This window comes from Pholcus phalangioides, unplaced genomic scaffold (genome assembly GCF_987345545.1).
Source record: "Pholcus phalangioides strain wild (caught in Gottingen) unplaced genomic scaffold, Ppha-v1.0 ptg000007l_1, whole genome shotgun sequence".
Lineage (NCBI taxonomy): Eukaryota > Metazoa > Arthropoda > Arachnida > Araneae > Pholcidae > Pholcus > Pholcus phalangioides.
The window spans coordinates 21,104,987-21,129,605 of NW_028301600.1; the positions used below are offsets into that span (position 1 = coordinate 21,104,987).

The window sequence follows — 24,619 nt, forward strand, 5'->3', positions numbered from 1 at the left end:
ACAGACATTTTAAATCCTTAGAGCATATGTATGAATGCTGAATGGGACTGCGCATGGACAGCCTCCAAGCTCAGCTAATAGCCCTTACGACGTTAGTCCCTGGATGGCGACATATAGAGAGAAACGATTCCTCACAGAGGAATGTGAATTTTCTTTCCGAACAACATCTCAATCTCCGCTTGGTTATCCAGGCTTTCGTACTTCGTATGAAAAGCGGAGAGTGACATAGTTTCTCACCACATTCAATAGCTTACTCTCAAACTCGTCCATCTATATATCACATAAAATCAGGGCAATGGGATTCTCCATTGCTAGACCATCTGTCTGGGTGTAAAACTCATTATTGAAGCTGAAGGCTGTTTGTGCGAGACATGTGAATGTGAGATAGTATATATCCTATGCAACAAACTTTCAGCATTTCATACATACATAATGAGAGAACACATTAGACTAATTTAATTCAGAACACATTAGACTGTGAACTGGAAACCAAAAAGCAATTGTGAAAGACCGGGGGTTCAACACTAAGATCGTTGATGAAACAAGTAGAAAACTCCTTGAAACCAGCACGAGGAATCACAATAGTAAACATTACAGAGAGGCCACTGAAAGAAAGTAGTCATACCTTACAATCCAATACTCTCATTAAAGATCGAACCCATTCTCCAAAAGTTTAATCTAACAACCATAGTGGCCTACTAAAAACTTTGGTTTCATGCCCCCAAAGATGTTATACCATGAATAAACAAGGGGCATTTATTACATTCCATGTGGTGATTGCCCTCTTGGTTATATAGGACAGAAAAGGAGATCCATAGAAGCAAAATTAAATGATCATGCTTGCTGTGTTAAGAATCAGGAATGTGAAAAATCAACCACATTGCCACTCACTGTTTGCAAGAGGGCCATAGATTTAAATTTCAGGAAGCAAGAGTTTTTCACAAAGTCCACTGTTTATTTAGATTTTTAAAAAGGCACATATATTCTGGCTTTCAAAAATATATTAATAAACGATAATAAATCTAACGCCACTAATCGCAACACCATGGCTTAAATTCATTACAAGTCAGAATTCTAAGTAAATTGAATAGACTAATCTGGTAGCTTTTCATTCTGCAAGTGTCCAATCAGGACGCTGCATTAGTATCACACATAGGCTCTCAGCTTCATTCTGACCACAACATTTGAAGTGAACAGACATGCTTTTTTCCAATGAGCAACTGAGAGTTAGTATTTGGTATTTAACCCAAGTGGGATTAGTGGTAAAATATTTTTTCCTCTAAAGATGACGCCCACTGTTTGTCGAAATGCATTAGGAGTTTTGGTATTTTTCGTGTATTTGCCTTACTCATTTATGACTTCTTTAGATCAACTTTGCCCAAGAATATTTTCTTCTATAGTCAACATGTTTTTTTTATTCCCTTGGAGCAGTTGCTCTTATCTTTATCAATGGACCCCCATACCAGTGAACTTGGATTCATATTTGTGGACCCTCTTTTAATAATGAATAGTGTCGTGGGACATTTTCCATGTCACACGCACACAAAATTTTCTCTTGCATTCCTAGTTACGAACCACTGCTTTGAGGTGTCAAGTTAATGGGATTCCACAGTATTTTATTAGCGGCCCTTTAATTGCTTCTTGTATAATAATTCTTCCTCTTTATGAAACTCCTTGAGCTTTTTCTTATAATTCCTATTTCATGTGTTATCATCATACAATAAACATTAATTGCGACAGTATGGGGAAATATATTGTCATATTTTTTTTATGTAAAAAGAAGAAACTTTTCTTAGTCAATAGAGCAGGAACTTTCCATGTTGTGCAGGCTGAAAGATCTTGGCAATAGAATCAGTCTGGCAGAATTCTGGTTTGTCATGTATTTACATTATATTATATTTTTCATATATAGCTTTTCCATATATATCATTATATTTATACAGTATCGCATCAAACAATATATAGAAAATGATGTTTCTGATAAGTAAGTAGGACCCAATTACAAGACTGAATTTATTAAAATTATCAATATAAAATAGAGAAAAATACAGAAGTGTTTGAATTCCTTTTATAATTTTCACAATAAGGAAAATACACTTCACCAGGTGTGAATGTTACTGAAATAATAAAAAAAAAACACTTTTCAAACCTTGTCAATTGAAACAACTTTTGTCAATTGAGAAGAGGAGAGATGATTTCAGTCTCTGCTATTAATGCAAAGTTCAGATTGACTGGCTACAAGGTGGAGATGAATTTTGGAATCTATCTGAACATCATCTAGGGGGAGGGGCTGTTAGCTACGTTATGAGGCCGCCCATTGCACAGTCTTGTCCAGTGTTCATATGTGCTCTAAGGCAGAGTATCCCAAACTTCTTGTTCCATCGTCCCCAACTCAAAACTACCCATGGGATCCTGTGTTATATCCTCTGTTCCTGCTGCTCATTTGGACATTTCCCATCCCTTTACGTAGAGGGCGATATTGTCCACTTTGGAAAATATTGTTCTAAGGAAAGAAAATATCAGTGTTTCTGTTATGTAAGTGGTCTAGCAAACTTGCCTGGATTACGAGGGAATGGTGTTTCAATTTGCTTTTCCTTCCAAAGTTCATTTCTGCATGGTATTAAGCCATCTGTACTTCATGACTAAGCAGGGATACAGCCACGACCTCCTATATAACTGGCCTCTGCACACGTGATCAAGTGTACTGTGACATCAGCAAGAGTGGTGCTATTGTTTCCCCATGACCCTACCCAGCGAAGCACGGTTGAACGTGTTTGTTTTTCATTTCTACTTCGTGTTTTTATAATTTTATTTTAACTGTCTCGGTTTTTTTAAATTAGTATTTTTATATATTTCTGATGCCGTTCACGATAGTTGTGCCAAATTATAAATTAAATTGAAGGAATGATCCAAGAGTCACTGTGCTCAGATGCCAAGAAATAGCATGTCATCGAAAGGTTCTCAAAATAACCAGTAATAGTAAGGTAAGAACGCTCCTGTATTATTTAAATTTTTTTTCTTTAACTTTTCTGTTTATAAAAGCATTAGTCCATTAGTTTTATGATGCTGAAGGCTATTCCATGTTGAAATTTAATCATGAAGTTCAAAATCGCTGATTTTTTTATGATATAACATCAATATGGTATATAATTTTTTTTCATAACAAACTTCGATACAAATGAAAGTTCGTTTAACTTTTTTTTCTGTTCCATTAATCTAACTACAATAATTAAAAACTGATCATTGTTCAAAATTGAACAGATGAGGTACAGTATTTGTGTTTAGATTGCATGATTCGCATATTACTTAATTTTTTTGTCTATTTGAACAATTTTTCTTATTTTATCTTTACATAATTTTAAAGAGCTAACATTCGTTCAATTTCTTACTGGTAATGAACTCAATGAAAATTAGGCATGCATTAATTAGTAAAATAGAATTGCTCCCCTTTGGATTTTTTTTCCTCTTTCAATTTTCAATTTTTTTTTTAAAGAACTCTCATTATGAAAATTTGTCATATACTTGCAACATTGTGAATGTTATGAAACAGTTTTAATTTTTTATCATTTAGATATTTTCAAAAATATTTTTTAGAAAACTTTTATTGTCTCAAGATGTACCTACTTACAAGTAGGAAATCTTGTGATAGTTTAAAAAAAATAGTAATAATAAAATTAAATCAGTGTTACTTTGAAAATAAATTAATATAATGCCATAAATTTTTATAAGGTCTCTTTTCTCTCATCTTACAGGTATGTAAACCACATTTCAAGCCAGACTCTCTACAAGCTACTATGAACCCTGAAGAAGTATCCCTGATTTCATCTCTGTTCAATGACTCAACGACATCCATCCTCTGTCGAGGAATTCAATGAGCTTCCTGATCAGCAAATCTACGGATACAGAAAGGTCTCGAGAAACTATCTCAATGATGTACCACAGTTGAATCACTTCGACCATCAGTGATGCCTTTTTAAAGATAAAGTGATATACTCTTAGTTTGCTCGACTTCTACTGCCAATCTGCCAGAAATGGTTGTGTAGTCACTGTGAAGAGACTTGCAAGAGTTTTGAAGCAGACTTAAGATAATTGAGTTTCTGTTGTAACTCTGTACGTATAATAATTACAACAATTATTATATGTACACGTATATTACTTTTGCCTCCTGGCAGTCCAGTGGTTAGGGAGCTAGCTTCTGACTGTGCAGGTCTGGGTTCGAATCCTGGTTCAGGCATGGATTTCTACTAACACCAACAAATTTCCTGGACAGATCGTAAAGATCTTTTGGGAATAAGTGATGATCACATTATTAAATTTAAATTATTGCAGGGCAGGAGTATGTTCACGGTTGCTAGGTTGCCAGGGAGTTGCTGTTTCGTATACATCAAGATTGATCACATATTTTTTTACTATGGTCAATTCAGATGGTTCTTCCATGTGTTTTTGTACTGGGACTGTCGCGTTTCACTGTTCCATGCTTCAAAACAAGCCAGTTAGAAAAATAATATAAAACCAGCAGTGTTTGAAATGTGTAAACAACAAGCTTATATGGTATTTAATATAATGAACTTCCTTGATATTTGAGATTATTGGACACCAGTAAATAACAAAGACTGTAGTATGTTTCTTCACATAGTAGATTCCTAATCCAAAGGTGCTAAAATCGCCTGTTGTCAGTGACAACGATTTGAATGTTTCTGCTAGTAGTGATAATTTGGAAGGTATGTAGCATATCCTTAATCACCACTAACATCAATTAACTTATGTCGCGTAAGAATAGCACATGAAATAACATGTAATTTATTAATTGAAAGGGAAATTTTTCTATCTATCAGAAAGATGTGAAAAAAATTTATGAATAACACAATGAGGTCACGTTTATTAGTGTGTGTATTTTATTATTGATGCATTCTCAAATAATTTCTATAAAAAAAATGACTTGTGATGAATTTGAAACGAAAAGAAAGGAAATGCCAAGTGAAAGGTTATAGAAAAATGCAAAAACTTTCTAAATATCCAAATCACCAACGATAAAAAACAAGGAAAAGCCATGAATTTCTAATTTTTTTCGAAATTTCTCGGATTTTGAGTGAAGAACTGTTTCAGAGTAACAAAATTGTGACTTTTTCCCCTTGCTTTCGCTTGAATCATAGCTTTGCCTTTATCGTTGGTTTCTTTTTCAATTATGCTTATCGGGTAAAGGATTATTACTCATTCATACTTTCCAAGTAGGGTTTTTTAATATGGTGCCGGTATAATTCGAAACAGCCTTTTATAACATAAAAATGATTAAAACATAATCGTTAAATGCAAACATATATGTCTTCATATAATATTACTGATTGGGAAAGGAGACGTCAACCTCCAAATTTATTCATTTACATTTTTTATTTTTGTATCTCAACACATTTTAAGAGGGTCAAATTCTAATACAGTGCAACCTCTAACTCACCGTTTATTTACATGGTTGACACAATACTCTCAATTCATTGGGGAAATCATTTCAACTTGGCACATGAGAACCATATCCCACTTAAGTTGATTACAATTTAAACTGCATTACCATAACTTGTACTCAGAAATCACCCATGTGTTGATCAGTACAAAAAATTTTGCGACATTATTCTCATGTGTCAAAAATTGTATTTTTCATTGTTTGTTATTTATTGATTGATATGCTTCAAATTCGCTCCACTCCTTTCAGTAGGGTTACTTCCCATTATTTCTGTTTGGAACCTGAAAACTCAACCCTTGGAATATGAAAGCCACAGGTGTGAATGATTTCTGAAATTTCTGAGTGTGAGAGACGACACGAGAAAGCTAAATTGATATGTTTTAAATGAGTGGAGGAAATTTATCTATTTTGGTCAATTGCAATGCTCATTCACAAATAGAATATAGTAGTCAAAATATATGCCCCTTCCACCTAAAATTTGAGATTATTCCCAATCTGAAAACTTTTCATAGAAAATTGCAGATAACATTTTATGTGTGAATTTGTGAATGATATCTAGAATTATGTGTGTTCAACAATATACATACATAAACACAATTTTAAAAATTGTTTAAAATTAAATTCACTACATCTTAAATCGACATAATTCTTTTTCGTTAGTCTTAGGGTGTCAAGTTATCGGGGTTCCATTGTATCTTAGTACATGCCACAAATGATCACAAAAAATATATTTATTTTTAACTATTGTTTACTTACTCATAATCACCAACTTACGAGAAAATCAAATTTGTGTATTTTTGAAATCAAGTTATTGAAATCATTTATCAAATGTGTATTTTTGAATTTATTTCATGTGTGGACAGATGTTTTTCCTATATCGATGAAAGGATTTTATATTAATGTAAAATAAAGTTGTCAACATTTTTTGAGACGTAAATAAATTTTTTCAATTCAACATTATTGTCTTTTATTGCTATCAAATAATATTTAGGAGTAAAGAAGATAAAAGGTTTTTTTTTCATTCATCTGTTTAAAAATCAGCAGTTTTCAAGATATTTTTTGTAAGGGTTTAATTTTAAGAACACTTGTTTTTAAAAAAAAGTTTTGTACTTAAAGAAATGAAAAAGCAGAATCATTCTGTACAGATATCAAATAAAGACAATTAAGATGACTATACAATGAAGATCTATGAAATCATTGTTTAATTGAAGAAAAAAATTGAATAGTGCAGTGCATAACTGATGGGGGAAAGAGCAATTAAAGGGGAAAAGAAATGTTTTTTTTAAATGGGTCATTAATGTGTATATAATTTAAAAAATATTAATGTCTTTTAAGAAAACTTCCTGACTGGTTACATGATTGAAATTCTTCAGGGAGAAGAAAAACTTCAAAAAAGATTGCCACCATATTCTGATCAGATCGTTAGGCTTAGGGAGGTTGAGGTTTAGCATTACTTCCAGTGGCGTCGCAATGCTACGCAAAGGCAGATAGGAAGTCGTGATACAGCATGCCATCCACTGAGAAAGACGAGTGAAGATAAATTTACCAATCACAATTTGTCAATCGGTATCGCACTCATTAATACAGGAACTCCACATCCTGGAATAGGGTCTTTAGACTAGGATTTTTGCCCTTCTATATAGATCTTTCTAGTAAATTTATACTGTAAAAAAAATCCCTGCCTCAGGTCAAAGCCCTGCCAGACTCTCTTGTGGGGCCATGATTGGTTAGAATTCACCATAAGAATTGCTTGAGATAACTCTTATCAAAACTGTAGGTTATTTTTTTTATTTGTGTTAATATTTTATTTAAAAATGTTATTTTATTTGTTATGTGCTTAATATTTTATTAAAAAATTTAAAATAATCACACATGTTTTATTCAAAACAGTTGTAAGCATGATAGATATCAATGTATATAATACTTGCTAATAGCACTTAATTTCTGAAATTAGTTTTTTTTTTTCATCTGAAAACTGATTCATCCATGCAACTAAATTCAATGAGCATTTTTGTTGGCAATGAGTTCTTGTCTGAATGCAGGTTACTGTATTAGCATGCACAAACCTTGGATGAGAATTTATCATGCCTATAAAACAAATATCTGTTATAAAGAATTGTAACCTATTTATAATTATTATGAATTGTAACTCTTATTATTTAGAAAATTTTTCTGCCGATGGTTGAGCATACATTTCTTGTATTTATTTATGTGATGACCTGAAATCAAGATTTTTTATTTGGTAAATTTGTTTTGTGTAGATTTTACTTTGGTAAAAATTAAACACATTGAAACTTTTTTTTGCATTAATGTTTTCTGTTTTATAGGCACGACTGAACGAGTCTGCCTTATTACTGGAAACACTGAAGGAATTCTGCGCATTCATGAATTCATTATGGAAAAAATTAAAGAAAAACCGGACCCAAATGCTAAAATGGCAATAGATTTTGATCACAAACAACCAGCTGAGCGAGAAAAACAGGTGACTGGTTTGAGATTATATAACTTTGGTCAAGCTCACTAATTTCCCTAATTAAGGAATACATTGTTAGTTACCAGAATGCATGATTTCATGGCATACAATGTATACTCCTTAAGCTCACTTATGTGTAAAGTAAGTTTTGGGTAAAAATCTAATTGGGAACTTCTAAATTATGTCTCTCAAAGCTAGTGAAGACTGAGAATAGAAAGCTTTTCCTTTTGACGGTTTTCTATTCTATAAGAGATCAAAAATCCTTTTATTTAAAAAATATTTATTTTATCTGTTTTCTAAGTACTCGTATTTTCATTTTTCAATGTCTGTTTTTTTAAATATTCTTATCTACAAATTATATGCTTGTCTATCCAATACATGTTTATTTTATATGTTTTTATTATATGTACTGAACTTACCATTTACTATTCTGAATCTGAAGGAGGAAATTTTTTTGTCTGTTTTAAAATTCTTGATAGTCAAAAAAGATAAAAGAACTCAATATTAAGAAAAGAATATTGTGTGGCATCCAAGTTGGCTAGTACTCCATTTGAGTTGACTAATCTAACTTCTATGTAAACACAAAATAAGATTTGAATGTCAGCAAGTTGATAAAAAAACGTAGTTCCAAATTAGTTTTAAGCTGTAGGCTCTGGTAGGCTAAATCTCATGTGCATGAACTAGCACGACAGCTATCTCAACAAATTCAAAGAAAGCATGGGTATTTTCTCAGAAGAGAAAGATGAGCATCTTCACAAAGATTCTTGATTTTGTGCATCTGTCAAGAATAACACAATAAAAATATCATGGGAGATTACTATCACATGACTAATAAGTGAATGTGACCTAGTGCATATGAGAATGAAACTAGAAAAAGTCCCACCATTTTTTTTAGTTTGAAATTTTATTTAAACTCCAATTGTATTTTCTAGAAAACTCTTAAATATAGGAATTGTGTTCTGAAAATGATTTGTAGTTTTCAGATATCCCGTATATTAGTGTGGAAACAGTATTTTGTCCGTTACGTTATTTCATTCACCTGATCAGCCAATGGAAAATGACCAGCTCAGAAATATTGATCTCCTCGCCACTGAAATATAAAAAAAAAAATTAGGGTGGTAATCACCATTTTTTTATATTGTTACAAAACTTATGCAAATAGTGATTATTTGTCATGTATTGTTATTTTTCGACTGTAAATCATTAATGCATTTCTCTAAATTTTGTCTAATTGACGAGAAACTTGGCAAGTCTGGCGACAGCAATGTTATATCACTGAGAGAAGTGTAAAGATGTAAGAATTGTGAAGATTTTTTCTGGAAGGTTTCTTTCGTCTACATAGTGGTGCCACCAGCAGAGAACTACGAGCAGTTTGTTGAATTTTAGTTGGAAAATGAGATCCTATTTGTTGGTTTCATCAAAATTACTGCTTGTGAATACATGTAATAGCTGTTCTGTAAAATAAATTTGTTGTCTGTGAAATTGCTTAGTGCTTTGCCATGTCTAGTGCTTGTGAGAGAAATCCGGAACAATCTGGTGTCAGAAGTGGGGATAATTCAAGGACTTAATGATAAAGACCAGAGGAATGGACATTTACGACATGCTAGAACAGCTGAACCAGCTGATGTCTACCATTGTGGACAAGATAGAGACCGCGAGCTCAACAGTCAACACCCTACATTGCTGCCCTCAAAGGTGCTGCCAACTCTATTGCTGTTGTGAAGGAAGATGTCACCAATTCTATCGCTGAAGTCAAAGATGATTTTGCCGCCCTTGCCGGTGTGAAGGAAGACAGCTGCTGTGAAAATGGAACTCATCCAGGAAATGAACTCTGTCATGGAACAGGTTATTGTGGTCAATGAAAAGCTCTCAAAGAAGATACAAGAGCTTGAAAAGAAAATTAAAGAGCCAAAATTTTTTCCATCAATGTATGATTCTCCACAAACAGATGGGACTGTGTTCTCAATGCCTTTTACTTTGACAACTTCTCTTCGGAGTGCGACGGCTAAGTTCTTCAGATGCTAGCCGCCAAAAACTGATTAATCTATCAAGCCCTGACGAATGAGTTCAGAGAAAATTACCTGAAGGACTTTCACTGGCTGCAACTAAAGACCAGCAGAAACATTGCAAGAACTGGCTATGGACTTTACGTGAGAGGCAAAATTGATGGACTTAAATGTAAGATGGTCATAGACACTGGAGCCAACGTAACCATTGTTAGGACGGACGTAGCTCAAAAATTCTAGCAACGACTTCTCTACGTGCCACCATCTCTGACCCTGCACACAGTCACAGGAGAGATGGCTACGCTGAAAATTGGACATCTCTGTAAAGTTTGCCACGGTCACCCACTGGCACGGTCTTTGTTTATTCGTAGCTGACATAAAAGTCCTGTGCATTATCGGACTGGACTTCTTGAGAAAACATGGATTTTCCTTAGACATAATATATAACCAGTTGCACATGCCAAAGGAACACATTGTCCTACTCGGATGTGGTAATGATGAATTCCCTCGACGGAAAATGATGGCCATTCTGGAAGCAGAAAAAGAGTTCATCCTGATGACATGAAGAGGAAAATTCAGCCTCGTATGAAACAGTGCATGGGAATGCAAACGCCCTGATGGAAAGACTGTCTATGAAACTGTCACCGTTGCCTCGAAGCAGAACAGAAGTAAGGGCCCGTGGACCCTATAGTGAGACAGATAATATCTCCAGTCTTAAGTGACGATCCTTGGAGCGACAAGAACACCCGGAAGGCCCAACTAGAAGATTGTGACATAGACCAATAATGGATTTAAAGAAATGTACTGGGAATAAACCAATGTAGCAAGACATTTCCTCCTCCAGTCTGACGACCAAAAGATACAGGGTGCTATGGGACTCCCTTCAGATGAGAGATGGCATGCTGCACCACAAATGGGAGTTGGAAGACGAAAAGGCATTCAGGTGGAAATTCGTCCTACCAAGAGGAGTTGAGGTTTTGAGAGTTTCACAAAAGCCTGACCGGTGGACATTTAGGCAGAACTGAAACTCTCCAGGAGGCGAGTGAATGATTCTATTGGGACAAGTCCAGGGCCAATGTGGAAAAGTGGTGCAAGAATTGCAACACTTGTGCCGCTTGCAAAAGCCCTCTGAAGCTCACCCGGGCCTGCCTTCAATGCTGCAACATTGGTGTGCCGTTTGAAAGAATCGCACTAGACATCCTTGAACCATTACCCAGAACCCACGATGGTCACAAGTACATACTTGTGTTAATGGACCTTTTCACCAAGTGACCAGAAGCGTATCCTGTTCCTGATCAAGAAGCAGTGACGTTGGCTGAAGTTTTGGTGCGAAATTAGTTGTCCCGATTCTGAGTCCCCATGTTGATCTCTTCATATTAGGGAACAAATTTTATCTCAGCAGTTTTTGGTGGCATGTGCAAGCTTCTAGGAATGTAAAAGACACAAACTACACATACCGCTTCATCCAAAATGTAATGTGGAATGGCTGAGAGATTCAACAGAACCATCCTGACTAATCTCTCGTTTTTCGTGTCACAGAACCAACAAGATTGGGACTGTTAAGTTAGTGTTTCCTGCCAGCCTACAGAACTGGTCCATGAGAGCACCAGATTCTCGTTGTTGCAGATGCTTATGCAGACCTGCCAACTCTCCAGATTTAGGCCAGAGACTCCGGATATTTTGTCCTTCCTTCGGCTCTCCAGATTTAAGCAGAAAATCAATTTGGAAGAAAATTTATTTTTTCATTTCATCTAGATTGGAATTTTTTTAGATTTTCCCTGAGCTTTCAGGATGTAATGACATCAATGACTTTGTATGCACAAGATTATTCATCACTAATAGCATCCAAGATGATTATATTCTGCTCAGGGGCTACTCAGGACCTGCTTAGAGAGGAAGGGGGTACTTTTATCAATTCATAAAAAAACCACAATTTTTTTTATCAGGTCCGCGGGAAAGGGCCCCCTTTCCCCTGGGCGAATCTCTGTATTTCTGGATTTCAAAAGTTGGCATGTCTGATCATATTTAATGTAATAGTGTTCTAGAATAAATATTTTATACCCATGAATATTTCAAACATTCAAAAATGCATATTTTACTGCAATAAATTTCACATTGGCACACTTTGGGAACAAAAAATGTCCTGTAATCTACATAAATAAATTTTATTCCCTTTTCCTCAAATTTCTCAAGATTTCATTAAAGTTTTTGTGATTTTCAGAGAAAATGTTGTTGCTTCTAAATGTTGCATCTGTGCACAGTCTGTTACCTTATAAAAAACATGCATATATTGTTAATTTTATATTTAATTCTTTATCTGATTTCTTCTCCTTGGATTATGCCCAGGAAATTACGGTATGCTTGCAGGAAATTGCAGGATTTTTGAGAAAATTATAGGACTGCTGAGAAAATTACAGGACTTTTGTATTTTCAAAGTTGGCAGGTCTGCTTATAGGACGAAATCTTTGGCTGCCAGGTGACCTGCTTTTTGGGTGATTGCCCGATGCTTCTCTTCCATTGGAGTAATAAGTTGAGGGATTTCAGAAGCACCCTGAGGATGTGCATTGAATCGCCAGAGACAAGATCAACATTGGTTCCGAAAAGATGAACTGCTACAATGCGAAAGCCACGTCTCGTGACTTTAAGGAGGGATTTGTCGTCTGGCTCTGGAATCGAAGTGGCGGAAAAGACTATGTCCGAAACTCTAGACATCATGGAAATGACCCTGCAGAGTTATGAAGAAACTGGATGATGTCATAGTTTGGATTCAAAGGACACCATCTCTCAAGTACAAGGTGGTCCATTGCAACAGGCTAGCTCTTTACTTTAGTGATCAAATGTGACCCGCCAACTTCAGAACTGAATTGCCGGGATGAACAATTCCAAAGGGGGGAGAATGCGAGACGAAAATTATATACTATATAATACTATAAATTATATAAATATAGTCATTATTCATCATGTATTATGTCATTTTTCACCTGTAAATAATCATTAATGTGTTTCTCTGTAAATTTCACGAAATTGATGAGAAACTTGGCCAGTCTGGCGACAGCGATGATTTGGCAGTGCCATATTGCCAAGAGAAGTGTAAAGATGATGTAAAAATCGTGGAGATTTTTCTGGAAAGTTTTTCGCCTTTATAATGGCACCACCAGCAGAGAACTATGAGCAGTTGAATTTTAGTTGGAAGACGAGATCTTATTTGTTGGTAGTGCAGATGCCGCTGCTTTTGTCAAAATCGCTGCTTGTGAATACTTGTGATAACTTTCTGTAAGATAAATTTGGGAGGCATTATCTGGAACAATATTTATTTAGGCTATGAAAACGCAGAAATAAGAACTTATACCCAGGAATAAGGAAAATCTTGAATTTGTTACATAGTGTAATGCAGGCATTTTCAACCCATTGCTCACGAACACCAAGATGTTCCACTCAGTGCTTAATGCTCATGTCTGATTTCATGCTCATGATCACTCAGGCCTGTCATTTGGGGGGGGGGCATGTCAGGGGACTGTTGCCCCCGGCTTTTGAAAATACACTACAAATGGTATATATGCGTACCTTTAGTACATGTTCTTTGCCCTCCCCCCCCCCCCCTGGAAAAAGTTGAAATGACGGCCCTGTGAGCACCTGATCAACAATTCTAATTAAACACCTTGTACACATTGCATTCAAGAATTGAAAGCATCCTGATTTCATGCATCCATATGCCAAACTTGCTTTAACAGGGTTCGTACATAGTATGATTTTAGCAAATTAATACAATTGTACGCTTTTGCTTTAAAAAAAAATGATTTTTTACCGAATCGCTAATATTGACATATTCCTGTCTATATCGCAAACAAAGCTGGTTAACCCTCTGATTGCTCAATTTGTGGACTGAAATTGCTTCAAAATTGTGCAAAACTTTCACTCAAAAAGTGAAGTTTGAGCGGTAATACCACGTGCCTTCAAATGCCGCAATTTAGTGGACAACTAACAACATCTGTTGGCCAAAACGTAAATGAAACGTCTAATACTGTATATAATTTTTTTCAGTGGTTAAACGGGGGAAAAACGGGATGCGCTTCTCAATAAAGGAAGAAAAACACATGCCCGCAGAAATCGCGGGATGAGCAGATTTTGCTACATTTGAGTTGCCCGTGGAAATCGCGGGATGAGCAGCCAGAGGGTTAAAGAATACTCTTTAACCAGCTTTGGTCACAAACTGGTCAGTGTTAAAAATCGATGGTCCGTTGAACGACATCACTCCGCGGAACCAGTAGCCAGTGCCATCTTAACGCATGGGCCCACCCGGGCCTCTTAAAAATTGAGATCCGGTTGAAATTTTCTAGAATTTACCAGGTAGGGCCTCAGAAAAACCATTTGGCCCGGGGGCTCATGATGCTCTTAAAACGGCCCTACCAGTAGCCGAAAATTCCCCCACACCCAGTGGTGAGAAAAAGTTAAACACCGCTGGGAGTTTTTTTTTTACTGGTGTGGCGAAACGCTGTCCAGAATTGCCTATATTACGCAGTATACTGCATGGCTTCTCAATCCTTTAGCATTCATTTGATGGATCAATATTTTTCCGAAATTTGCATGGCATCCTAACCCTTTATGCTTTCATGAATTATACAGCATTTTATTTTATTTTTTAATCCAGGCCGAATTTTCTAAATGAACTTGTGTCAAAAATTGAGTTCATAAAACCCACGTATTTTTGATAGATTTACAATAATAGACAATTATTTTCTGATATTTGAGTAATGTCGATTTTTTTCATGTCTTAAATTTTATAAAATTACTTTTCGGATTACTTTGGATTTTTGGAAATTTTTGACAAAAATAATATTGCTCTTGATATAGTTCTATTAATATTGATCATTCAGGTGACTAGAATGTCTAATTTTGAGTTATGAATATTAGTTGATTTTCAACCCTTTAGCATCTACCTAATTTTGGAATTAGAATTTTTGTTTTCATGTGCTTGGGGGACAGTGTCCCAGTGAGCGAAATTGTATTTCATTTTAGGTAAAACATTACAGTAGAACAAAAGATACACAAGCAAACAATTTTTTCGTTTAATTTTTTAAAATTAAACAATACCTTCTTTTCTCATGCTTTTCTAATTGTAATTATATAACTTCCTAATCAATTTTTGGTATGGGGTCCCAACTCGCCTCTTTTTTTCTGTGAATTTGAAAATGGGCAGTGTTATGTTTTTTATGAATACAGTGGGAGTTTGGCAGGTCTGGTTGTGTGTGTAGGAGAGTAGTTAACAATACAATCATTTCTGGGGACTGGACGAATCTTGTTTTTTTTTTGTTATAAACCATTATAAAATTTGCAACAACAGAAGCCCAAGATAAATCCAGTCAGGTGGCCCTGGAATTTATTTGTGAAATTAATACAAGTGAAATTTTCGTGACCCTCACGGGGGCAGGGAAGTCGATATGGCTCCAGTTTGGGGCCCCCGATGGGGACGTTTTCATTTCAGGGGCCCTGGATGAATTCCATTGTTTTTTGTTGTTCAACATTGTGAAATTTGCAACAGCGGAAGCGGGAGATAAATCCAGTCTGGGGCCTCCACTAAAAATCTGCAAATTGGGTCCCGAGTCCTCGGTTGGGGACCCTAGATTTTATTCCTTGGATAAATGAATACAAATGAAAATATTTTTTTTTGCCCTCACAGGGGGGAAGTCTGACAGGCCTCCAGGTTGGGCTCCCCTATGGGGAAGTTGACAGGTTTAATTTTGGAGGCCCTAGATGGATCTCATTGTTTTTGTAGCTTTAGCAGTTAAACTTTGGTATAAATCCATGTACCAGGGCCCATAAAAAAATCTGCATATTGGCTTCTCACAGCTTTATTGGGGCCCTTGGATTTTAGTCGTAGGTAAAATGAATATGAATTAAAATTTTTTTTGGTCCTCATGGGGTGGGGGTACAACAGGGCTCCAGGCTGGGGACCCTGGGGGAAGTTGACTCATTTTGGAAAAGTGCTTGATGAATCTCTTTGGTTTTCTTTTTGTTGCTTTAAGATTGTAAAATTCCCCAGTAAGCTGGTGCTTTCACATGCCACTTTTCAAATCACTCTGACAAAGTGGGACGAAATAAACAAGATATGATGTGACTAGAAAAAGGGTGTTGCCGCCGAAGGGTGCAAGAGTTTTTTTGCCCCTCCCCAGTATAGCTATGTTCATAAACTTTTCCCTGATATTTAAGTTTTAATTAAAAAATTTTGACTCATTCACAAATGCAGATCACGTGAAGCTGTCATGACTTAAAGAAAAAACTGAGTGAGTTTTCTTAAAAATACATTTTGTGGCTTTTTTTGAAAAAAAAAAACAAAACAATGTATATGTGAAAGGATTTGAATGAAAAATGAAGTTGTTAATTATTTTGTAGTTTATGAGCATATTTTCATTAACAGTTTACGGTGACTTCACTCTTATTGGTTAACATTTATCTCTCTTGCAGAAGTGGCCATGGCTGAAGCAAGATAAAAACAAAATTTATTGCAAACTCAGTACATCACTTCGGATTTCTTTTAAATCATTTTAATACTACTACCATATCTCTCACTCTCTTCTTTCTTACTACACTTCTCAATATTTAATCCTGATTATCATGCTCTGTTACTGTTCGAATTTGTGTTCTCAAACAGTAGCTTGTTACTCGTGCATACACAGTCATGGCATATCTCTTCCTTTTCCAGTAGTTGAAATTCCTACCCATCACTTTTAATTCTGAAATTTGAAATCTTGGAACCATTAAAATAGAAATAAAAGAGACATTTAAATGAAAATCAACCTGCATGCAGGCTTTTGTTTTTAGTCTAGTGGTGCAATTTTTTTTCTGGGGGAGGGGGCGGCATGACTCCTTAAAAACTCCTTACTTTTTATTTGAAAAACTTTGTATGAACCCTTTTTTAAGAGTGCTGTTCTTTTGATAAGTACAGGCAGTATTCGCAACTAGAAAAAGGTTGAAGACCTCTGGGGTGAAATGGGATGTTTTTGTGGATATATATAGAGCTGCTGTTTGGGATGTGCGACAGATGTGGTGGCACTGAGGCTGTACACAAGTGAAAAAATATATCAAATACATATTTTGTGTTAAACAATGTGTCTGAGCTTCAACTATGCAATTCTTTGTTTTATCAATTCTGGAATTTTTTCTTTAATTCTGAAATAAGTTAATTTTGGAATTTTTATGAATTTTGGGAATTATTTTTTCTTTAATTTTTGTGTAAATTTACATTTAATTTTGCATCAATATTTTTTTCTTATGCATATTTTCAGCATTTTTGTAAATTTTTTGATGCAGATGCCCCCCCCCCTCGCTCTGCCCAGATTTTTGGATTCCAGCTAAGGGGCTCTAAAATTTTTTAAATGCCTCTGCTATTAATTTTGCAATGTACCTCTCACCTGATAAGAGCCGGCCCTGGATTGACAAAAATACAAACATAGATTCAAAGTCCACAACAGACAAAATCAGGCATGGTGTTTCAACTTTTGGGGGGGGGGGCAACAAAGAACATAAACTCAATATATGTATATATTTCAACTTATTTGTTCATTTCTATTGTATTTTTTAAATTTTTGTGAAAGCGCCCCCTTCCCCCGAATCACGAGCCAGGACAAAATGCCTGATGGCCGAGAAAACATGCTTATAAAATTATGGTTGTCTAATATATATCTTAACTGCATCAAAAATACAGCAACCCAATAAGAGCAATAAAAAATCAATTATGATAAAATTTTAAATACACTGCCAATAAAAAATTATGATTGTCTCATCTAAGAATGGATAGCTCCTCAATTTATCCCAATATGTTTATCACATTTCTTTTTAAACATATCAGTAATGTTAGAATTCATGACCCCCTGAGGTAAGCTATTCCATTTATTCACAACCCCATTAGAAAAAAACTTCCTGCAGCACCACAACCTAGAATTCTTTTACCAATTGATACTGGTGTCCTTTTGTTGAAGCAGTTGATTGACGGTGTATTAATAACTCGTGGTCCATCCTATTCATCACATTGAAAGTGTTACACTTCAATCATATCCCTCAGACACCTGCACTTTTCCAATGTAAACATTTTCAAAAAATCTAGTGTCTCTTCATAGCTTAACCCTCTTGTGCCATCAAGAGCATGTGACTTTTTTCTGCACCCCTTTGACCAAGTCAATATCTCTCTGTAAGTATGGTATTGAAAACCTGATGGCATACTCCAATCCAGAATGAACTAATCCCCAGAAAAGTGGAAGGATCACTTTGGGAGAATGTGGAGAGACCTTTTTGAGAATGAAACCAAGCATTCTGTATGCTTTTCTAACCCCTGCTGAACAATGTTCAGAAAACCTAAGCTGCTTGTCAGTGAGGATTATCAAATCTGATTCCATTTCATCCGGAATGACACCACCATTCAATTTGTAAGTGAAACTTGGATTGTTCGAACCAAAATGAGCAGCCATACACTCCTCAAGGCTAAGCGTCCTGCTCCATTCATTTGCCCATGCTGCAATCCTGTTCAGGTTGGTCTGGAGCAAGTCCTTATCACTTTGATTCATTCTGTCATCTGTGAATTTGCTAGCAACTCCATCAATACCTTGATCAAGTTTATAGATTAAAAGTGAAAAAGTATGGCCATAAGGCTGCTTCCTTGAGGGACTTTTCACGCTTTCCAATCAGAAAATTCCTCATTCATCATAATCTGTTATGACTTATTTCTCAACCACAATTCTATCCAATTCAACAAGTTGCCTCCAATCTCATGTAAACGCTTCAAGAGTTTACTATGTTGGACCCAATTGAATGCCTTTTGGGAATCAAAAACAGTGTAGACATTTTTACCCTTACCCAAAGCCTTAGTCACATGATCATAAAAGCAAAGGAGGTTGGTTACACATGACTTCCTTTTCCTAAAATTATTCTGGTTTCCCAACAAAATTTTCATTTATCTCCACCAGTTGTATTTTGATAATTTCCAAAATTTTCGAGAGAGAGCTTATGAAACTCACCGGACGATAAATCTTCAGTTTTCTCTACTACCCTTATTAATTTACCTTTTACGGACATTCGTTCATCCTGCCGGTGACCATGAAAGAAAGGTTTTACTGTATCGGGGTTCGTACCGGTCAGGGAAAACCTGAAAAAGTCGGAGAAAATGGTCTATGTTTGTTTTAAAACCTGGAAATTTCAGACAACCTGGAAAATTGTCACGATTGTCATCTAATTAGGAAAAAAAATCAATAAAAAAAATAATAAAGAAAAAATTTCCCTTTTCTCTGGGAGGAAAGGGAATTCCGATAACATCGTAAATATTGATAATCCTTAAAATATTGCAATGTATCAATAAAACTATAGATACTGCTGAGGAGGAACGAAGATTTCACAAGTCCATGTGAAAAAGCGTATTGCTACGACCTTATCGTAACTCTTTCTAGTGTTTCCAGAAACATAACTACGCATCGTAGAAAGCCATGGGTACAAAAATCAATTGTGATAATTTTGTAAGTTGACTTCAGTTAGGAATGGCGGATGACGCACTTGTATATTTAAATTTCTGTGTGGGTATTTTTATTTTAAAACAATGAGTTGTAAGAAAACATGTGGGCAGATAAAAATCTGAATCGTCAGTAGGCTGATTTGATCGAAGCAGTCAAAAATGAATCTTATGAAGCATGGTGTCAGCTTTGTTGCAAACTCGCAACTTGGGCAGATACGTTATTCAGAACCATGCCAAGCATGTGAAATCAGGAGTTCAGTGAACAATCCCTGATTGCTGAACTTCTTGGTTCTAGCGCTTATAAGAGTGCAAGCCAACTGTAAAGAATTTTGGTGCAGTGAAACAAACTACATCTTTAATTGTGTCACAAAGGAAACAACAGTAAAGGCATTGAAATTGCAGAAAAGGGAAATCTTTCATTCTTTAATTGTCCTATTTTTCCATCGGGCGTATTTGAAAAGCATAAATGTGTGAATAACTAAATATAGCAATTAATAATCTATGATTGTGATGCTATGATATTGTAATTAAAATAATTTTATAATTAATATAAATAATTTTTTATTATTTTTTGTTAATTTTTATTAATATATATCAAATTTTTGATTTAAACATAAAACTTGGGATTTTTTAAAAATTTGACTGGAAAACCTGGGAAAGTAAGAGAAATTTTTTTGATGAAAATGAGTATGAACCCTGTACATTGATTCCTATGGGGGGGGGGGGGAAATTAATTTGGTTTGCGACAATTTGGTTCATGTACAAACTTCAGGAACAATTTGTTATTAAACCAATGGTTGACTGTATTGTGAAAGGTTTTTTTTAAACTGATTGTGAATTGTTTTAATTTTTTTTTAATATATTGAGATGCACGTAAGTAAAATTTTTATTTTTCTGATAGGTAAAAATTTTGGTTCCTAATAGTACTGCTGGTATGATAATAGGAAAAGGAGGAAGTTACATAAAACAAATAAAAGAAGAAAGTGGTGCTTATGTTCAAATCTCTCAAAAGTCCAAGGATCATGCCTTAGCTGAAAGATGCATTACTGTGATCGGTGAAATGGAAAGTAATAAAACTGCATGCCAAATGATACTTGCAAAAATTGTTGAAGATCCGCAAAGTGGAAGCTGTTTAAATGTGAGCTATGCAGATGTCAGTGGTCCTGTAGCCAATTTTAATCCTACAGGTTCTCCTTTTGCTAATCCTGGTAGTGTTCCTAGTGGTGCTATGAACAACAGTAATACAAGTTATAGTTCTAATGGTAGCTTAAATAGCTTAAGTCCAAATGTAACCAACAGTTTTAACAGTCCTCAAGCTACTGCACAGCATGCTGGTGTTTTGCCATTTACAGGAATCCCTCCTACCAGTTCTGCTCAAATAATTGAAGCTATAAAAACAATGCTCAGAGGAAATGGGTATTCCGAGCAAGCAATGTCTGAAATTGCATCAGCTTTAAACACACTTGCTAGCTATGGGATGTTAGGTCCAGGTCTAAGTTTGTTAAATAGCATTAATGGGACACCTATTTTGGGAGGTCTTGGGATGGGGATGCAAAATTCAGCAGCTACAACTTGTCCTATTCCTCCTGGGGGAATGGCAAGTCAAGGCATGTATACTTCTACAGCGGGTATGCCAGGAATGGAAAATGCTTGTAACTCTGTGTCGGGACCTGGAGCAGTTAGTGGTAGTGCTAGTATGTTTGGTCCTATTGGCAGTTTAGGAAATGGAATCTCTGGCTTAGGTTTAGGGGCAGGGTTTAATTCTCCTACAGCATCTCGAGCTAATGATCGTTATTTAATGCAACCAGAAGCAATACCGTTTGATCCATTCCGCCGATCATCTCCTGCTCTGGCTTCACCTAGTGCTGCTGCCTTACCCATTAACAATAACTCATTTGGCCTTGGAACTGCATTGAGTTCTAGTTCTCAACAGGGTCTTCAAAAATGTCCTACTCCTAATGACAGGCAACTAGGTGATGCTACGAAAATTGAGATAGAGGTAGGAGAAAACATTGTTGGGGCTATTCTTGGGCCAGGTGGGAAGTCCCTTGTAGAAATTCAACGATTCAGTGGTGCTAATATACAAATATCTAAAAAAGGTATTTTTGCTCCAGGTACCCGTAATCGGATAGTTACCATAACAGGCCCATGCAATGCTGTCAGTACTGCACAGTATCTTATTGAACACCAGATCTCTGAAGAAGAAACAAAACGAGCTCAACAAAATGCCATGGGTGTTCTTCGCTGAATGTAATTGTGATGATAAAATTGCCTTGCAAACCAACTTCCCCACCTCTATTGAAGTTTTTCTTGCACCCAGTGGTGCCAAGCTTTGTGTTGACTGATACAAAAGTACTTTGCTATCATTTTGAGTGATACCGTATTATCATCAATATCACATTTAGGTAAAACAAATTACATTCATAATCACTGTGCCAGTTTCTTATGAATTGTCGTGTAAAGTTATTCCAGAGCTGTTGTTGTTGCCTCTGCTATAAATGTGGACATTTGATACTTATGCAAGCAACTTGCCTTTCATTAGAGAACTAGTTATTTAGTTTTATAAATTTTTGTTGATAGATTCCTCTAATGAAGAATCAAGAATTTGTTATTGATGTGTAAAAATATTGTGTTAACGAAGTTTTCCATATGTCACGCTGTTGATTTTTTTATAGATAATTATGCTAAGTCATTTTTTTTTCTTTTTCTATTTGCTTTGCTTGCGTCAGGTAGTGTGAGAAGTTTTTCTGATGTGCTGTCAGTGTGAAATAAGTTATTAATTTCACTTCTGTCAGTGTTTGCTCATGCATAGGCAGAAAGTGGGAAGGTTCCCCTTCTTTGGCTGTGATTTAAATTACCTTAAAACATAATTTCCATGTGTTGAAGCATTGTGTAAAATGCTGTTTTAGCACTTATTTGTTCTTTTTCTGTTTGTGTTGTTTCAGTATTGTGCATTGTATGCCTAATTTTCGATATATTTTATTCCTTAATTCTTGTGGTGAAGAATTTGATGTGATTCCTAGTTTCATTCGAGAATTCTAATATATATATATATACACACACACATACATATATAATATTTTTCCTCAATCACACATTAGAAACGGGTTACAAATTTCATGTGAAATTCACACACACACATATATATAAGCATATATATATATATAAGCTTAAAACGCAGTACATGTGGGACTAATAATTTATTGTGTTCATTCAAAATGTAAATAAATCAAATGGGCTGGTTTTTTTTCATGAGTTAAAGACATGCCTTATCCGCAAATATCACATTTTGAGTGTTGAACTGTTTTTGACAACCTGAAGCGCCAAGCATTGGACTGTTTCAATGCACGTTTTGCTCTCTGAGCAAACTATTTAGGACTTGTTTGTATTTTTGCAGTTGTTAAATGTTGATGCATGTGATGCTGAGGCAAAAAAAAAAACAAAAAAAAAAAAACTCGGCATATCTGAATATTTTTTTACCATTGTCTAAAAAATTAATGTAAGAAATGCGTATTGAAGGTTTTGATATGATCTGTGTTGAATGTGTTACTGTCTATGTAATCTTATTTCTGTTAATCAAATTCTGCTGAATATTTATATATTATAGTTTTTAATGCAGTTTACTATAAAACATTTAGCCATATGTATCAAATTACTTTATAATACAAATTCACTATAATATTTTAAATTCATTAGTCAATGCCATTAGCTACTGCTTTTGGACTGCTCTTTATGAAAGAAAAAAATCAAAAACAGCTTGTTTTGGGAATTTTCGTAGATTTTTTTGTGATATTTCTGGGAATTATTTATCTTGTAAATAATGTTGAATTATGTTTATCTTCCTTTAAATTTTTATCCTTGTTTCTCATAAAAATCATATATATATATTTATATTTATTTTAATTGAGCAGAATGCTGTTAATATTTATAATCAATTTTTCTTTGCTTAACTCGACATGGACTGTTTTATAGGAATTGTTCTATCATTTATTGATGAAATTAGGTATATAAAATGAACTATGCTAAGTGAATTGGTGAAGTTAATCTTCACGTACATTGTTGAACTTCTTTTTCAAATTTTAGTTTTTTGCGGTTTGTGTTATATAACGTATGTGATTTGTGTTGTACTACAATGATCACCACAGAAGTGCCCATTTCAGCTGTGCTAATTTAGCACTCTGCTGATGTGTGAAAGTGTTTACATATCCGTGCTGCCGCCAACAATATCTGCCAACACAAAGCATTTCAGTTCTATTTTTAGAAATGTGTTGTGTATGGTAGATGTTGTTACACAATTTCCTTTAATTCCTTGTGTGATATCAGTAAGTTGTCCTTTCTCTTTTTGAGAAGCAATTCGAAACCATCACATAGTTGGTGGGAGTTTTCAGAACTAAGAGTTTGAATAAGATGCAGCGACTTTCAGTATACTATATGAAGCCTAAAACTATGCAATATTGTGAAAAGAAATGGAAGCAATTTTTTTATAACTGTAAATCAGTGGTGTGCGTGTGTTTCTGAATGAATGTGACTGGTCAGCCATATATACATATTTATCCCTCATTCGTTTCATTGTGCCTTTGAATTGTCAAGGGTTTGCTAGTCTTTTGTTTCTCATTTAGGTGTGCTAGCATGTATATTTATATATATATATATAAAAACAATGATTATATGCCTTTCTTAAAGCACCCATTTCCACAATCACTAGAAATAATAGTGCTTTCAACTGAAACTGTGCAATTCATTTCCTTGTTTTCTTTTATACATATCCATTAAATATTTGTTTCCTAACAATGTGGAATTTTTAGAGTTTATAAAATTGTTTGATTGTATTTGCTCTCAGTCCTTAGTCATCTTTTCTTTGTTGCATGTCAGCCTGTGTATGAATTATGGAAGTCCTTGAAAGTATGTAAATTTTCCCTTTTTTCCTCTCCCAAATTGATGTTATTTATTTATATATATATATATTTTTGAATAATTTCGTTTTCAGAACTTCAGGTGTTTATTCATAAAATAAATTGCATTACCCTGTTTGTTAAGCTTTCAGTTTGCCTATAGATTAAGGTTTGCTGTGTTTTTATCTTTAATCACAGTAGTTGTGACACGCTTTTTTTCCTTCACTTTTTACTGAAAATGTATTTTTGCATTTTTTTCTTATTATAAAATGCAATATTGACCCTGCCAGTATGATC

General features: G+C 35.0%; 1 protein-coding gene across 5 annotated transcripts in view; it reads left to right on the top strand.

Moving 5' to 3' along the window:
- The window catches only part of ps (RNA-binding protein Nova-1-like protein passilla), a 108,530-nt gene extending 84,135 nt beyond the window's left edge, over positions 1-24,395 (top strand). For 2 of the 5 annotated variants that reach the window (XM_089232836.1, XM_089232832.1), the window contains 2 exons: positions 7,783-7,937; positions 20,332-24,395. In XM_089232836.1, the coding sequence (XP_089088962.1) occupies positions 7,851-7,937; positions 20,332-21,678 (1,434 nt within the window). In that variant the 5' untranslated portion in view covers positions 7,783-7,850 and the 3' untranslated portion in view covers positions 21,679-24,395. Of the gene's footprint in view, positions 1-1,087; positions 2,985-3,663; positions 4,111-4,132; positions 4,722-7,782; positions 7,938-20,331 lie in introns of those variants that run through there. The other 3 variants (XM_089232834.1, XM_089232833.1, XM_089232835.1) reach the window with 3 other exon arrangements.
- Positions 24,396-24,619: the final 224 nt, after the last annotated feature.